The sequence below is a fragment of the Chelonus insularis genome, unplaced genomic scaffold (assembly GCF_013357705.1).
Source record: "Chelonus insularis isolate UGA/USDA-ARS -01 unplaced genomic scaffold, ASM1335770v1 contig_25_pilon, whole genome shotgun sequence".
Taxonomy (NCBI): domain Eukaryota; kingdom Metazoa; phylum Arthropoda; class Insecta; order Hymenoptera; family Braconidae; genus Chelonus; species Chelonus insularis.
This window is the reverse complement of record NW_023276451.1, coordinates 1,171,504-1,190,252: the sequence shown is the minus strand read 5'-3', so window position 1 is coordinate 1,190,252 and position 18,749 is coordinate 1,171,504. Positions and strand designations below refer to the sequence as shown.

Below are 18,749 nucleotides of genomic sequence, written 5' to 3'. Positions count from 1 at the left end.
GTTCATTGATAATTAACTTTCTTAACTAATTAATTCGTTGGAATGAAATACGGCACACGTTTTACAATACTGCCCCCCCCCCTATCCCTACGATCGGGATCTTACGCAGAAAACCTGTGTCGTCGATACAACCACCCGGCTCTCCGAAGAGATCTTCCTCTCCCGCTCACGGTGGCCCGAGAAAAATCATATAAATGACTGACTTTTGTCTCGGCCGGGACTCGAACCCGCGACCCATCGTGTGTCAAGCTGACGCTTACCCATGAGTCCACCGCGTCAATCCGTTTAAGCTTATCATAAATTGTTAAGATATAACGTGTTGCCGCCAATATTGAATCGTAACGAAAAATATGAATGTCATCTTTGTTTACAATATGGAAAAAGTAACTATAGCACTGAGGGTGTTCACACAATCAAAAACAAAAGCCGTAAGATGTACGCATGCGTACAAACCAATTTTTAACTTATTATGATGTTAGTATGCACGCGTACGTCTTAAATTGTACGTTTTACGGCTTATGTTTTTGATTGTGTGAACGGTCTTACAATACAAAGAAAGATTGTGTTGGACCGATAATTCGAAGATTCCCGACCCAGCACGGAAACTCTCGAGAATAGAAAAAATTATAGGAGAGCACCCGAATTTTTCCTACCACACGGATCATAATAAATTATATACAGATTCTCATTTTTTTCTAGTCACTTACTAATTTTTGTTTAAAGTTTGAATAAAAATTAATATTTATCGAATATTACCGTGCTGCATAAGAATTTTTACTTTTACTCTTCTTAATAAATATTGAATCTATAATAAAAATTTTAAAAGGATTACTAATTTTTCTTTGAAGGTTGTCTTAATTTTTTAGGGAATTGACATTTGCGCGTGGATTGTTGTGCTGAGCACGGTAATTTTTATTGGAATTTTTTCTCCGTGTGGCTTGGTTGTAGAAAACTGCAGCAGTTCTTGAAATCCTATGAGAAAAATTCAGTGGTTACATTAAAGTGCGTAATTGTATGGTTGGTGTTATGTACAGGGTTATAAGTACTTTTTATAACAGAAAAGACGACATTCATGACATTGGAATGTTTAGCTTTTAACTGTTTGTCCATAAAGAAAATGATGAATTTATCGTTCTTTTCTTCACGTAGACCACGTAAATCATCAAGACTTGTAATTATAATAAATGTCTTAAAGCTTTTAACGTCTATTAAAAAAAAACATTTCTTACTCAAGCTGTACAGTAAGGTTATATAGTGATAACAGCTTTTTATCTTGCATAAAAAAGATTATATATAAAAACGTTGAGAATTCATACATTTTAATGTCTAAAAAATATATTTTAGCTAGAGGAATATTTTTTGCTATCATTTGAAAGGCTTAAAAGTTTAAATAAATTATTTGTGTCACTGAAGTTGAAATTTATGTCTAGCTAATGGCCATAAAACTCAAGAGCACGAATTAGAAAGGAATTTATTATTAGTAGGTTACTGAAGAAAGATCAATATGAAGAAAAGATAGAAAAGCCAAGTTCGATGCGAAGAGAAATGTTGGCTACTACCATAGTTGTGGTTTCCTGATGGTTTCATTGACAATAGACCTGCATGTCAAGCGGCCTATTTTCAGGATCCTCTCTTTCAACCTCCATCATACCTCCTGGCCCAATGTATATGTATTTTAGAGTGGGAGCTTGCTCGAGTATCCCGCGGGAAATATTCCCTGGAGCCATCCGCCCATTTTTCAAACCCTTTATCGTTCCCTCTTTTCCTCTATTATATCCTGCCTACTGCAATCTAGGCGTATATCTCAGTAGAAGCCAAAAAAAATACAAGAGATAAATTTGCGGTAAATGTTATGCTGGCTATAAGTTTTTTATTCATTTTTTCCTCGCTAATTAGACAGTTGAGAGACACAAGATTTAACGTTTTATATAATTCTGTCATCTCTCGTGTATGTGTTTAGCCGTAGTGATACTTTCATTCAAAAAATACGTATCTCTGACCTCATTCAACTGAATTTTCTATTATCCATGAGAACCTGCTAATATTTACTTTGTTATGGAAATGTATGTTAGCTAGAGTATCAAAAAATATCTACCAAAATGACTGATATATAATTATGTCTGGAGTAATTAAATTTTTAACAATACCCTTTATTGATAAATGGTCCTTTTAACTGGGATTGGAGCGATGCAGTTCAAGCTGTTCAGCTTTTGTGATGCTGTAAGTCGTTGAAGTGGTTCCGACTATTTCGGTCATGTTTATTTTTGATAATTCATATGACAGATGATGAAAATTTTGTTGATCTGGTTTTACGGGAACTGTTGTTTGCTTACTTGCTAGTTTCTATGTGGTAGCAACGTGTTATCCTGGGACCAATTATGGCGACGTCGTTGTTGTACGGGGTCAATGTGTATTATCCTATTATTTGCCAAGCTGCACAGGCCAGATGTTTGGATGCAGAAGGATAATTTGGCGCAACCCGATACGAGAATTCTCTGACTGCGTATAATACTCACCTATAGCAGTATTAGATGACAGAGAAGTCAAATTGGGTCAGACTGTTTGTCAGTCGTAATAATTTCATTTCCTGTAGTAAATATTATTTCATCAACAATTTTGTCTCACATTTTGCTTTTCAAAATATTACATTTCATCCTTTCACTATTAAATAATTACTTTTAATAAAATAAATTAATTTATTATTTTTATTTCTTGTTTCAGGTGAGTTCAAATGCCATTTCAATCATGTCAGTTATAAGAAAATGGGTAAATATATAATTAATTTTCTTTTTTTTTCATGAGCTATGAGCTATGGGATAGATTAAAAAAGAATTTTTAATTGATTTCAAATATTTTATTTGAACATTAATCAAGACGTGTAGAGAAGAGATTTTTAGAATTTTTTTATCGATTTTAATTAGAAGTAGAATTTTTTCCTCATAGTTGATCAATGATTATTCGCAACATTATACTTGAGGATCATTAATCACTCATCTGACTTAAAATATTTTTATATAACATGCAGATTGACGTGTAATGTAATCTTGAGAGTGAAACATTAGCTGTTGTTCTTTTACATTTCATTATATTTTCTTCACTTTCATTCATTATTTGTTCTTCAATCAACTTTTATGACTTGTATTCATCACTTTAATTACTTTTCCATCTATTCTTTTGTAATCCGATTGAGTTATAAATATCAATTATCTTCTTTACTTTGAAAACATAATATAGAAGGCATTAATAACCTCTTGAATGGCATAAAATCGATTCTCATAAACAATAAAGTTTTATTGCTCCTGTGAGAAATGGAGTATAATCTTTCAGTAGGATGAGAATTATCTCACGATCCGTGTTAAGAAGTAGTAAGTATGAAACTATCGGTAGTTGTTGGAAAAAGATTTAAGGGAGAAAAACGTTTTGTAATTTATCATATTTTTGTGTAAATGATGATAGTTGATATTGTACATAGACAAATGTGCATCACTTTTTTTGTGATTGCAGTTTTAGGTATTTTCATGTCTGGTGCTTCTTTTCTTCTTGTCTTATCCTTCGTCTTCTTATTCTTACAGTCTCGTGGTTACATAAAACCCACAAGTGAGGTCGTCAATTTCTATAAACCTGATTTCTTTTGAATCTTCGGATTTTTTCTCCTCTCTTTCTTCCTTTCTCCCTCTCGTCCCCAGTTTTGTCGATTTCTTTCATCAAAAATACACTTATGAAATATAAACACACATATACACATTGACATTAGGGGATCTTATAAAAACCTGGCTTCCATTTTTCTTCCTACCGTCAGCCACAAAGCACGTTTTGAAAGCAAAGTACGCTAAGTATCAAGAATGAAAGAAATGGAGGATTAGTTTAGCAGTTCAGAGTGTCGAAGCTAAGCTTTGGTCATGATACGGGATTATTTTCACTTGAAATATCGTCACCCAGACACGAATTTTTCACACATTCATTTTACATGAAACAAAGCGATAATAAAATAAAGAAAAATCGTTTTGATTCTCGGGTGATACGATTTATATTATAATTACAGAAGCCACGAGATTATTCATCATCCCTCGGGTTTAAATCCGATTTTAAGTTGCGAACGTTGTTATCTCAAACCACTTTTCAGTACTCTCCAAACACAGAATTATTCTGGAAATAAATTTACTCCTAATAGAATAAAATCAAGGCTGTTCTAAAGATAACACCTTTTTCTACGATGAATATTCATTTTTTTCCTCCACTTTTATCAAACTTTCTCATTATTTAGGGCCTTCTTCTTTATTCGGCAGAGAAGCAAGAGGGGATTGATATTTTAGTTGGAAGCCATCAGTCATGGCTGCGATGTATGGGTATAGCATTATGTCAAGTACCGAAGCTGAGCTGTCAAAAACAATATCGTACAGATGAATATTGGATGTTTCGCAGTCGACCAGATCTGTATTCAGTTGGTAATATTCTATCTCTCATCTTGTGTATATCTTCACAGACAGTGCTGTCATTGTACATAGCTGATAGAATTACATACCCATGTAACGCGAGAAGAAGCCCAAGTGCAGTCGTCATTCTCTATCCTCTCCTCTTTAGCTCTTTCGAACTGACGCTGTCTCCACGTCTAAAACTCGTCGCCGAATATATTATATCGTGCATCGAGTTTAAAGCCGTAGGAGATGACGTGCTGGGAGTTCTCAGCACCCTTGATGCGGTCCAATTCCAGCAATGCCAGACTGACGCAATCAGAGCGAGGCTAAAGAGATCAGGAGAAGAGGTTCTTGTGTCTTTCCTTCGACCGCGACTCACTCGTTATCTGATTTAATTAAAATCCAATCCCATGTTCGTCGAGGTTTTAAGTGAGAGAGAGAGAGAAAGAAAATATATCGATCGAGCCGATCGACCGTGAAGAATATCATCACGAAGTCATGCCTTCTTGTACACCAAGGACTTCAAGTATAATGTAGATATTATATTGTATACACACGTACATATACATGTTAACTCTCCCTATAGCCCTTTACTCGATAATTCCATCTGCTTTATGTCCGACCGATAATTAATCTTCATTCGTCAACGAGAGTGAGCTTGCGAATGTTTTTTGCGGTTCATTGCTCTAAATGTACACGAAACAAATTATTATAGAGATTTATGATTAATCACGTGCTTTTTTTTTTTTAGTTTTCTATCGCATATATTTTTCAAATATTCGGATTATTTCTGTTTAATGTTTCATATTAATCCTTTTTTTCACTTTGTATTTACTACCAATCCAATAAATATTATAACAATTAATATTTTATTTTTATTTATTTTAATGAAAAAAAAGCAGACACTTGTCATTTTTGATTTGTACTTTTTCATTTTAGAGTTATTGAGATAAAATATGGTAGACAAATGGATAATTTTCAATAAAAAAAATTAGTGAGTAATTTTTTTCCTTGGATGCAAGATGGAAAAAATTGGGTGCTTTGTCATCCCTATTATTTTTATCATCAGCCGTAATCTTAAAGCTCTTCTTTTTGCTGTTCCCTTATGGTGTGGATATCTAACCACGGCGGATGTCCTCAATGGCCGTATAAATCGTGGAACCAAACTACTCGGCAGCAGATGCAGGGGTGGAAATACCGCAATGAGATTCATGCGAATTGAGAGGCAGACAGTTGTATGTAGGGAGCTGAGTACTGCAGATGAGTATGGTATAGCAGTAGAGGGTGACTGGCTAAAGTAGAGCTCAGTTGCTGACTGATTAAATGCCGGTGCCTTCACGACGTATGCTAGTTGATCGGTGATTCGGATAATACCCATTGGAAGTTGACGGTAGGGTATCGATGAAACGAATTGTCGAGGAATTTCAAGAGTGAGAGAGAAATCGAGGGAAATATAAAAGTCCTCGCGCGATGTTATACCGACTGACGCGTTGGACTGAAATGCACACGTGGAAATAAATCCTGGGATTAGGACCCACAGGCTTTGGAAGCGAGGGTTCTCGCCTGCACTTTTTTTTTTTAATTCAACGGCTGTCGCAATGCGTAGCGAATTGCGTGAAACAGGGGAAGGTTGAAAATGTATGCTTGTGTACACTTGTATATAGCTGACTGTCAAACGACAGACGATTGCATCGGCTTTGTGGATCAGTTACGTCATCGACATAACGTTTCCTTCAAATGTACACCTGCCATTATACGATTAATTGCATTTGACGTTGATTCTTTTTCATTTTCATTGTATTTAACTGAACTGTGTAGTGAGCAACACCACTTTAACCAACGTTTTACTACCACTTTTTTATCGCTTCTTTGTTTCCTCAGCAGTTTCTCATACTTCATCCTTCGCTCTTGCAATTTATGAGCAAAGTTTCTAAGTAACTAGCTCCTCATCTTATATTACTTAGGAAATATCTTTCCAAAGAAGAAGAGGGGGTTGACTACTGATTTCAATCAACTTAGTTTGAGTTGAAAATTTTTCTAAAAAAATTTCATTGAATAATATTGATTGAAAATTTTAGCTACATTCATTCAATTAGAAAATTCTTTGCTGAATTTTTCTCATAGTCTGTGAGAATATATATATATATTCATTTTTTTTCAAGTCGAGAATAAAATTACTATTGTGAAAAGAATCTCTATCAGATCTTTTTATAGCAGCAGAAACAAAAAAAAATTAAATTCATTGTTACGCTCATGTTTTTATACTGATATTGATAATTTATTATCAAGAAGCAGAGCAAAATTTTTTATTATACTGTGAAATTAGTATTTAAAATATTCATGGATAGCTTTGCAATTTAATTTAGCACTTACAAATTGCAAAAACCTGAAACTCTTTCACTAACAATTTAGTCAGCACTTCAGAAACTCCTCAAGGGTTTTTCTTGACAGAAGGCGTTGCTCTTGAGGTTACTCGGAGGCAGGTAATTCATTTCTTATCACAAGTCTACCATCGAGCGGAGAAGTTTTCGCCAGCAAAGACTCGTGTTCATGAATTTTATTAAGATACTGGATAAAACTGTATATCATTCGTTCTCTCTTACTCTTACACATTTAGTATATATAAGATCCAGTAAACTTGGAATGCTGACGCATCTATGGAATTTCTAACACATCACTTGCCAAACATATAATACCAAACTTGAATTTTCCTTTCGGGTTGTTTTTTACATAAGATTAAACTTTTAAGATTCGTCACGTACACCCAATATTTCCCATGAACGAATGTGGTTTATCTGATTAATACAAACGGAAACGACTATAAAGAAGCCAAGAAAGTGAGAGACTGATTTTAAGTACCATGAAAAATAACGTTTTAGCTCATGCATATTTGATCATGACTCGATTGAAAAAATTTATTATTTAATTCTAAAATTCTCCATTAAAATAAAAAAAAGTTCAGTTATTGCAAGAATTTAATTAAATTTAAAAATGACTAAAAAAAAAAAAAAAAATTAGCATGTGAATTATTCAATAAAAACAAAGTCATTATCTGAATGAAAATAAAAAAGTTGAATAGAATGTAAATGGTTTCCATTTTTGCAATCGGCTTCGAGTACAAAGTTCGACTGTTAAAACTTTCAAATTATTTTGATAGAATTAATTTAACGATAATTTTGTTTCTAATTATAATTTTAATGCAATTATTTAACTAAATAAAACTATTAAAAATTGTTCTCAATCATGTTAAGAATGATAGCAAAAAGTTGAGTGCATTGTTTCATGTTGAATGTGTAATAAATATGAAACAATAACTGTCAGTGTTACAAAATGAAATAAATGAGCAGGATGACCATCACTGTGGATCAGGCAGATGTCTGTGTGAACGCTCTAATAGTCCAGTCAATATAGGAGGCTTGGCTCCATTTGTCTTGAAAATTTTTGTACAAAGGGCAATTTTTAATTTTCTAATGTCAAAATATCCGTAATGACCTGTAGAAAAAATGTGCCCAAAAACGAAAGTGCGCTGATTTTTTTTTATATGATTTTTTCGCATTTTAGTGGTCCCGTGTATCTAAGCGAGACAGCACTATAGGCGGCACCACGCGCTAGAGAAGGACATAACTATCGGAATGAAAAAATCGTATTTTCGATAAAAAAAATGGAGTTTTCTTGTTCAATATTATTTTATTAATTATTTGATGAACAAAAAAACCTACAAAATCATCAATTTCTTAAAGTTGGTAATTTTTTCATTTATTTATAAAAATTTGTTTTTTTATTTATGTATAAAAAATTTCTTCATTATAGTAAATAATATATTTATTTATTATATTCATTCATTATTTATTTACTTATTTTAGGCAAATATTCGACCCAAAAAATAAAAAAAAATATCAAATTAATATAATAAATAAATATATTATTTACTATAATGAAGAAATTTTTTATACATAAATAAAAAAACAAATTTTTATAAATAAATGAAAAAATTACCAACTTTAAGAAATTGATGATTTTGTAGGTTTTTTTGTTCATCAAATAATTAATAAAATAATATTGAACAAGAAAACTCCATTTTTTTTATCGAAAATACGATTTTTTCATTCCGATAGTTATGTCCTTCTCTAGCGCGTGGTGCCGCCTATAGTGCTGTCTCGCTTAGATACACGGGACCACTAAAATGCGAAAAAATCATATAAAAAAAAATCAGCGCACTTTCGTTTTTGGGCACATTTTTTCTACAGGTCATTACGGATATTTTGACATTAGAAAATTAAAAATTGCCCTTTGTACAAAAATTTTCAAGACAAATGGAGCCAAGCCTCCTATATTGACTGGACTATAACGAGTTTATTTCCCTCAAAAATCAGAAAAAAATTAGTAATGGCAGCTTAATACACACGTGAACACACATGAATTAACAAAGACGAGAAAAAAAGCATTGAGAGGAAGCAGAGGGTTACAATATTTCTCTAGTCACCATGTAGTCTAGTATAAAGCATAAAATAACCCAGTAAATACCGACAATTGTTCCCTCGTCAACGCATATGAATAAATAATAAAGCACCCCCATGAAGGGATGAGAAAGATAAAGAGTGACACGAAGCTGCCAGCGGATAAATTGAAGAAAAAAAGATCTGTCGAAGCAAGCGAAAAATATAAATATTTCTATTGAAAACGATTTAAAATGATCCTATCTTCTATTCAAGACTCATAATAACTTCTTTCCATCTTATGAATGGGGTTGAGAACTGTATGCAGTTTGCTTATAGATGTAAAATGCTTTTTAAAATGCTTTCAGCTGACGAAAGTAATATATATATATAATATGTTAGAAAAAAGAGATGGAAATCATTCTTTTTTTTGTTATGTTCAGCAAAAGGTACCTGCTGCTGCTGCTGTGGAGATACGAAAAGGTTGGAAAGATTGAAAAGACCGTAACGTCATTAATGTCGTTAGCTTTATTATAGTTTATCCATAAGAATTTTTCGAAAACCTACATACCCTTTTACTCTTAAATGCTGGAAAATTGTACTGAATTCCAGATAACTTTATGTCTCTTCATAGACGTATAGATACTTTCAACAATTTTACTTACTAAAGCCTTTCTTGGAAGAACTTAGTTTTTTTTTTTTTATTATTTTCAAGTATATTCGAACTTTTACTTTAACAGGAAAAAACTTTTCATAAAATTTATGTATTTGTAAAAATAAAATAACAAAAATAGTTGGCATTGAATAAATAAAAATAGTAATGTAATTAGAAAAATTTTTAAGAGATTGAATAAAAATGATTGAATATTGACATGAATTGGTAATAAAATATTGAACTGAATAAATATAAAGATAATCTGACAATAAATATAAATTCAATTTAAACTTTAAATTTACAATCATCGGTATATTGAATTAAAATTTTAAATTTAATTTATTCCTTCAATTCACATCACACACCTGCAGATGCATACAAAAAATAATCATAATAAATCAATAACTAATTACGATTTTACGTTTATAATTAGCTCAATATTTTCTTCTCTATTTCTACAATCACTCGAAATAATTCGCCATCCTTATTTCATTGGAAGTGAATTAAATTGATCGATACATAAACTTTACGATGATCGATGTTACAATTCAAATACCGATCAACGTCGAATATAGTTCAGTTACGACGTGTTTGTATGTGAGCTTGGAAGATCGGCCTTGTGGAAGTGAGTTATGAGTGAGGGATTAACACAAGTGATGTTGGCACACCTGCTCTCGTCCTATATGCGTATAAACGGCTTTCCTGGTGTTTATCATGGATATACATATAAAGACGTGGAGGAGAGCTGAGAGGGTGGGTTTGCAATCATCAGCCAGAAAAGGATAGGATGTACAGAATAAAATATCTTTGGTAAACGTAAAGAAAACGAGTCAAAAGAAAATACAACAATTGTGGATTTTCTATGGATTTTTTTTTCTGTTACTCAAGAATCATATTATTCATACTATCTTCTTTTATTAATGTAAACAAAGATTTAATTTTACATTTAATAAATACATAATTTACCGTAATTACTTTTTTCTTTCATTCTGGAGTCATTTAATTAAATTGAAAGGATAATAAACAAATTATCGAGGGATGAATTTTTTTTGTTGATGTGAATGGATTTAATTAAATATCTCGAAATTATTATTGAAATTGTTCATACGAAGATTTAAAAGCATTGAAAAGTACTTTTACTTAAAAAAAAAAGAAAAACATCTTTTTAATTATTTGTGTGCATGCAGGAATTGTAAAAAAATATTTAACATGAGTTATTGTCGTTGGTGAATAAAATAATAAAACAGTTCGCGCTTCGCATTTGAGCAGTCGAGAATTATGTAAACCTCTTGCCAGGTTTTGTGTTGCTATATCTGGCGCTTTTACCCCTTTCATAGCCTTTGCATATCTGCATTTACTCTTGTTACACGCCCCACAAACTGAATGCAACCCTCTCTCGTGGAGTTGTCACGATTGCGTTGTCTCTCTTTTCCTCCTTCGTAGTATTTCTATTCTCCTCGTGATAGGGGTGGCCCATGGATTTTCTCGTTACACGGAAAAAAAAGGTGAAGTAAAATTCACATAAAAAGTGCAGTAAAAAAACTTTTTTTTGCCTGCGGTACGATTTACAACAAACTGCAATAGAATTAACGTGATAATTAGGTTCGGATTACTTTATTATTTGTTGTTAATTGAACTAAAAATTGCGATAAGATATAAAAGATAATTAAATTAGTTAATGAATAAATAAAAATGATTTCATTTTTTGATAATTGAATTTATAATTAAAAATACGAAAAAAACAAACATTTTTTTCATTGATTTATTGATCGATAATTTACCGATCAATTATTTAAATTTTTTGAATTTATAAATTCTAGCGCCATCTATGTAACTGTTTTGAGTAACGCTAGAATTAAATAAATCGCAATAATAGAGTTGATCAACTGTTTCGAGTAATTTTAGAATATCTAGACACGCGTCGCTACTGCGAGTCTCACTCATTGTTTTGTTGTGATTCTTTGCCGCCTGAGCTTCAGTTTTCTGAGAAAGAGATACAGATCACATTGTTAGTGGCAAAATAAAAATTTTCGTATTATTTAGTCGCTGCTCAAGCGTGGATTTTTCTATCGACAACGTATATTGTTCGTGAAAATACATTATAAAAATATAGTGTAATATTATCTTTGTGTAAAAACCGAGAAGGTGATGGATCATAAATGAGATTGTTATTAAATCAAAATTGTCTGTTCCATTGTCAACATTAAAGTGATATTTGTGTATAAATTGTGTGTTAAGTTTGTAACAATGGATGAGTTTGTTAAACAACTTTTAAAAAAGTGGAATCTAGAAAATTTAATTGATCATTTCAACAGTAAGTAAAAAAACCTATTTCAACAATAGTATTCTTTATTCAAATTTAAAATATGAAAAATTGATTTATTTATAATAATTAGTGTTCAGAGGAATTAATAGTTTCACTCAAAAAATTTTTTAGGTTAAACTCAATTCTCTATATAATTTATATTCATTCTCAAATTTTGTTACTTTTACAGTCAATATAGTTGATAAAGAAGTTTTTACTAATTTAACTGATGCCCTTATTGTTGAACTCATTCCACAAATTGGATTAAGATATAAATTCTTAAAAGAATATAACAATTTTATGTCGAAATATAATAAATCGTGTTTTATTATTAATAACGAAAGTATTCATATAATTGAAAACAATAATAATGTAAATCATGATGATAGTTTAGAAGAGTCAAATCTTTTGCTTGAATCAACTATCAGCGGTCTTAATGAAGTTTTTATTTCAAATCTCAATTCTATTTCTAATGAAAAAACAATCTCTCCAATTCCAAAAAAAAAAACTGCACCAACTTCAAATCTTCCAACATCGAAAATTCCTATTATGCCTCTGTCTTCAACATCATCCAGTAAGATTTCCAGTTCTTCCTTTCAAATGTATTTATTTACTTTTTTCTGTGTCAATGAATATTTACACGGAAAAAAAAGTGATGTAAAATCTACATGCGTAGGTGTAATTTTTATATCAAAAGTATAGTTAAAAAAAATGCAGTTAATTTTATTCTGGTTAAATGATGTTAAATCTACAATAGCATTTGCCGTAGAATTTACAATAATATTTTGCAGTATTTTTTACCACAGTTTTATGTTAGTTTGACATCAAATTTTTTACAAACATAACTATAGCATTTTACTAACCAGAAAAGATAATGAGTAATGTTTTGAATTATCATCAAATAATTGTAATTACGAGTCATTAAGAAAACTGAGGAAAACAGTTTACAACACTTTAACAATTTACTGGTCATGAATTTTATTTCAAAATAGAAAATTCCATTGACAATACAAATTTCATTACATGAAAATATTATAATGAATACCTAGTTGTAATCATCAATGAGCCATTTTTATTTATTAACAAACATTTTATTATATTTCCTAATGAAGAAATATTTACTAACTTGTTCTTAGTACAATTTTTGAAACTTTTCATTACTTTATACGCATGATAATGACTGTTAAACCCGAGTGTTGTATAATGATTGATACAGAAGTAAAATTTTCCATTAATTTGCAGAACGTTTACTATGATTCCAAATTCTGGTCCTTCCTGACTTAAGTCTACAACTATAATAGAATCTTTTTCAAATCTTTGACCCATAATTTCTATCCATTTTAGAGCTTTGACATTGGAATTAGTACCAAATACAGATTTTATATGATTATCAATGTTATAATTAGGTATAATTGGACCATTAATGTATTTTTGAATAATACAAGGATTATAATTTGTAAAACACATTTTTAATTGATGCCTTAAAGTCAAAGTTAATAATATATTTTTCATTGATCCGGATATATTTGCGGTAGATTTTAATTCATGATTTTTAGACTCAAATCTCATAGACCATAAATGCATTAGTGGTCCACATTTCAACATAATTGCAGGATAGTGAAGTTTTATATGAAATTTAAATTGTAGATGAGAAGCAAATTTTAAATACAAACTTAAAAACTCTTCAATCAATGTTTTAAACAATACAACATGACTTCTCAACACTCTAGGTGATGTTATTATATCAACTATTTGTCTTAATTTCAGATATAATTGCCAAACACAGTTATCCTCTTCTACAAATTCACCAACCATTAATCCAAAATAACGTACAAAAAAGAGCATTTCTGCAGCAGACATTTTAATTTGTTTTTTTTTATATGATCGGCTGATATAAATGGAGGCATATTTGAAAGTTCTAGTTTACCATAATTGAATGTATCGATTCTAGAATTTAGAGTGTCTAAAGAAAATCGATTCTCAACAAAAATTAAGTGATTTAAAACAATGACCATTGTATAATTTGCAGTGCCTTCCAACACATCGTGCATAATATCAACAGTCTGATTTATGCAAACATGGAAATCATCTATTTCATTAAAAATACATTTTTCTTTAATACCTGTCAGTGAATAATTGTTTATTTTTAGACTCTTTTCATATTTTTCTGGACTACGCAAAATCCTTACATTTTCAGTAGTTTGATTATTCATTTCAAGATAAGGAATTTCGCATATTCTACAGCAATAGTTTGCACTGAAGCATTCTACAAAACCGAATATTGAATGCAATCCCAAGTTGTCACCAATAATAGCTCCACATTCAAAATATATCTTAATATTTTCATTTTTAATAGATATTGTTATACCATTTTTTTTCAGATCATTTAATTCTTCAATTAATTTTGCAAATATTGCTCTATTGCCAAATTCTTTTCGGTCATTAGAATAGAATAAACAAACAAGAAAAATACTACTTAATCGTGAAGCATACTGCTTTGGAAGACATGGAATAGACATATATACAACACCTAATTTGTTGTTTCCTGCATGACTTCCTAAAGCATTACCGACCTCCAAATCATCGAAAAAAATAAAAAGTGGTAAAAAGAATTTAGTTCCATGATTTTTAGTCTTAGAACGCCAAAGATCACCTTGTATAAAATTAGATAAAATTTCTGGTTCATTTTTCAAATGCTCAACGTACTTTTTAGTTTTATCGTATAGTTCAGGTATACTAAAAATCGATTTTAATGTATTTTTTAAAGGAATATATTGTCCAAACACATCCTTTGGTTCTGAAACAATAATTCCATTGCGTTTAGATTCTACAATTCTTGAACCAATTTTATATTGAATAGGTAATACAAGAAATCCTTTGTCATAAAAATATTTTAATCTTCTATGCTCAGTTGAAAATATTTCAAAACAACTAATAGCAGAATTAAGTATACGTGGAATATCATTAATGACAACTTGTTCACATTTATTTATTAAATAATATTGAATTTGTTTTATTATATATGGAACGTAAAGTTTTCTAATAAATTTTGTCAATTCTTCAACGATGAACTGAACACAGTTTCGTGGTATCATTGAGTTGTTATACAATGATAACCAGAATTTACCCAAAAATGTTTCTAAATTAATAGAAAAATCATCAAATGTCATATTCATTTTGAATATGTAAAAATGAATGTGATAAATTATAATTTATAGTCTTTTAACATTTAATTTTTATATCTATTTAAATCACTTATAAGACGATTGACACATGTAAATGATGAAGTTTTTTTTGTAACTTCATAAATGTATTTTTCTAGAAATTCCCAAACGTGTTCACACTCTACTGAGTAAGTTGCATTCAATGCGTGTATGATTTTAAAACATGTGTCTATTGCTTTTAAGGGGGTAGGTAAAACATATCGCTGATCATTTATTACTACAAACGAACTTTCGATGTTATCTAATAGTCCAATGATGACTACAAAAGGCTGAAGAGTCAATTTATGCTGCTTGTAAATCCTAATTTTGCTTTCTATATATGGTTGTAGTTCATCAATAGTCTGTAGAAAAAAAAACAATAAAATTGAAACTGAAACTTGAATTGCAATGTTAAAAAAAATTACAACAGAGATTGTAATATTTTTTAATTCAAAAAATTCTGAAACACTTCGTTTTTGAAGGAGTTGAAATTCATAAAAATTTATTTACCTCTGCATGAAAAAGAAATGATTGCTTAATGTCAGTTATATTTGGTCTCCAATGTTTTCCTGATTTTTTAGATTTCTTGTTTATTGTACCCAATAGTAATGGAAGTAATTCAAGGGCAATAATCTCAATATTACCAAGATCTTTATAGAAAATATAGTCATGAAAATTACAATTAACGTTAATATTTAAGTCGTTAAGACAAATGAAGTTACCTGAATCGTTCGCCAATAATATATTATTAGTCTTGAGGTATTGCGATACTTGATAATCTTTTCGTTTCTTACTAATATTAATAATTTTTTTTGCAACCGATGGCCATTTTAGAATTAATTTATCAACTGCCTCTTTATGAATTTGTTTAAAATCTGATTCAAACTGTAACAGAAAATTTCATTTGCAAACCTTTGTATTTAATACATGCATCAATATATTATAATACTTTTATTCAGAGGAATTAACTATGAAATTTACCAATAAATAAGCAGATGGTGTCTTCAATACATTGAATGTATTAAAATACATATCAATTCGTTCTGTATGATAAGCCAATCTTTCTTTAAAACTTTCTTGCCATTTTAAAAGCACTTCACTAAATGGTTCTATATGATTTTTAAGCCATAATAATGAATCACTCAACGGTAAAATATCGTTTGTATTGCTTATTTCATCTATAATTTAAAAAAATAATCAATAGAGATATTAGAATAGTAAACAATTATTGAATGAATAAAATTAAAAAAAAGCTAATTTCATCATTTTTAAAAAACAAAAATATTGAATAGTGTAAGTTATTCGAATTTAAAAAATATTTACGTTGATCTATATTAGAATCAGAAGTAAGGATTTCTAATTCAAATAAAGTTCTTCTCAGATTGATATATTTATCATACAGAAGTCCTCTAGCACCAATAGGACCATTTGTGCCTTTTGTCCAGGGTGTATAATATAAGTCTTCTTCTTCATCAGGAAATAATTCTACTAGATCTTTTGTCAACTTTTTAAATCTCTCAGCTGTAATCCTAATTGAAAACAATTATAAAGAAAGTTAATTTTCAACTTCCCAAAACATAATTTAAAATATTCCATCAATAGCTACGTACTTGAATTTTTTACTGTTTTCTAATTCTGATTCAATGATTACACTAGTGAGTAACCGTCGGTTTATTGTGTTCTTAAGATTAAATTCTGCTAGAATAAGCCTTCCACGAAAACATTTTAATATAGGTTTAATTTCATTTTGAGAGTTTCCTAAATATTCATTGACACAGAAAAAAGTAAATAAATACATTTGAAAGGAAGAACTGGAAATCTTACTGGATGATGTTGAAGACAGAGGCATAATAGGAATTTTCGATGTTGGAAGATTTGAAGTTGGTGCAGTTTTTTTTTTTGGAATTGGAGAGATTGTTTTTTCATTAGAAATAGAATTGAGATTTGAAATAAAAACTTCATTAAGACCGCTGATAGTTGATTCAAGCAAAAGATTTGACTCTTCTAAACTATCATCATGATTTACATTATTATTGTTTTCAATTATATGAATACTTTCGTTATTAATAATAAAACACGATTTATTATATTTCGACATAAAATTGTTATATTCTTTTAAGAATTTATATCTTAATCCAATTTGTGGAATGAGTTCAACAATAAGGGCATCAGTTAAATTAGTAAAAACTTCTTTATCAACTATATTGACTGTAAAAGTAACAAAATTTGAGAATGAATATAAATTATATAGAGAATTGAGTTTAACCTAAAAAATTTTTTGAGTGAAACTATTAATTCCTCTGAACACTAATTATTATAAATAAATCAATTTTTCATATTTTAAATTTGAATAAAGAATACTATTGTTGAAATAGGTTTTTTTACTTACTGTTGAAATGATCAATTAAATTTTCTAGATTCCACTTTTTTAAAAGTTGTTTAACAAACTCATCCATTGTTACAAACTTAACACACAATTTATACACAAATATCACTTTAATGTTGACAATGGAACAGACAATTTTGATTTAATAACAATCTCATTTATGATCCATCACCTTCTCGGTTTTTACACAAAGATAATATTACACTATATTTTTATAATGTATTTTCACGAACAATATACGTTGTCGATAGAAAAATCCACGCTTGAGCAGCGACTAAATAATACGAAAATTTTTATTTTGCCACTAACAATGTGATCTGTATCTCTTTCTCAGAAAACTGAAGCTCAGGCGGCAAAGAATCACAACAAAACAATGAGTGAGACTCGCAGTAGCGACGCGTGTCTAGATATTCTAAAATTACTCGAAACAGTTGATCAACTCTATTATTGCGATTTATTTAATTCTAGCGTTACTCAAAACAGTTACATAGATGGCGCTAGAATTTATAAATTCAAAAAATTTAAATAATTGATCGGTAAATTATCGATCAATAAATCAATGAAAAAAATGTTTGTTTTTTTCGTATTTTTAATTATAAATTCAATTATCAAAAAATGAAATCATTTTTATTTATTCATTAACTAATTTAATTATCTTTTATATCTTATCGCAATTTTTAGTTCAATTAACAACAAATAATAAAGTAATCCGAACCTAATTATCACGTTAATTCTATTGCAGTTTGTTGTAAATCGTACCGCAGGCAAAAAAAAGTTTTTTTACTGCACTTTTTATGTGAATTTTACTTCACCTTTTTTTTCCGTGTATAACAATAGTTGATTAAATGCCTTTTCACTGTAAATATTTAGTTAGAGTGGTGAATGTTATGATAAAGCTTTTCTACACATAAACTGTCTGACAAGTATCATATAAATGGATAATATGTACTGCCTATAATTAAATTACTTCTGTAGAAAGACAGCAATAGTTAGAAGGAAGAGGAATATAGAAACTAAAAGGATGTGAAATGCAGGAAGTGATATGTTTTATTTTTTAATCTTTCGTGAAAGTGTGTGACTTTAATTGAATCTTACATCTGAGCAAACAGTTAAATAGTAGTTTCTATTTTATTACAATTTTCCACTGAATATATTTAATAATACAGTTACATTTATAGTTGGCAACTCCGTTTAAATTTCATTGATTCATGGATTTATACAGCATTATAAAACTTTATTGTTATTTATTAGAAATCAATAATACATTGAAAAATATAATCTGTAAGTAAATAAAATCTTTGAATAGATTCTCGTGTAACAATGTTGCTTTCACAATTGTTAAGATCCGT

General features: G+C 29.8%; 2 protein-coding genes across 3 annotated transcripts in view; one reads left to right on the top strand and one right to left on the bottom strand.

The window, feature by feature from the left end:
• olf413 (DBH like monooxygenase olf413) overlaps positions 1–18,749 on the top strand; it is a 102,315-nt gene that overhangs the window by 37,199 nt on the left and 46,367 nt on the right. The window contains exon 2 of one of the 2 annotated variants that reach the window (XM_035079827.1): positions 2,722–2,766. The exons of the other annotated variant lie outside the window; for it this stretch is intronic. Coding sequence (XP_034935718.1) covers positions 2,763–2,766 — 4 coding nt within the window. The 5' untranslated portion in view covers positions 2,722–2,762. The remainder of the gene's footprint in view (positions 1–2,721; positions 2,767–18,749) is intronic. 2 annotated transcript variants of the gene reach the window in all.
• LOC118064906 (uncharacterized) lies at positions 13,681–17,830 on the bottom strand. The gene is made up of 7 exons (XM_035079829.1): positions 17,404–17,830; positions 16,625–16,772; positions 16,338–16,543; positions 15,996–16,192; positions 15,737–15,899; positions 15,525–15,664; positions 13,681–15,376 (listed from the first exon to the last, which is right to left on the bottom strand). The coding sequence occupies exons 1-7, from the start codon at positions 17,468–17,470 to the stop codon at positions 15,041–15,043; spliced, it is 1,257 nt and encodes a 418-aa protein (XP_034935720.1). The 5' UTR covers positions 17,471–17,830; the 3' UTR covers positions 13,681–15,040.

Bases quoted from the DNA above. Each gene is read 5' to 3' on its own strand.
- LOC118064906 (XM_035079829.1), bottom strand. From the start codon at position 17,470: ATGGATGAGTTTGTTAAACAACTTTTAAAAAAGTGGAATCTAGAAAAT. The intron at 16,544-16,624 runs GTACGTAGCTAT...GTTTTCAATTAG, and splicing joins GAAAACAGTAAAAAATTCAA to GATTACAGCTGAGAGATTTA. The intron at 15,665-15,736 runs GTAACTTCATTT...TTTTCTATAAAG, and splicing joins ATTATTGGCGAACGATTCAG to ATCTTGGTAATATTGAGATT.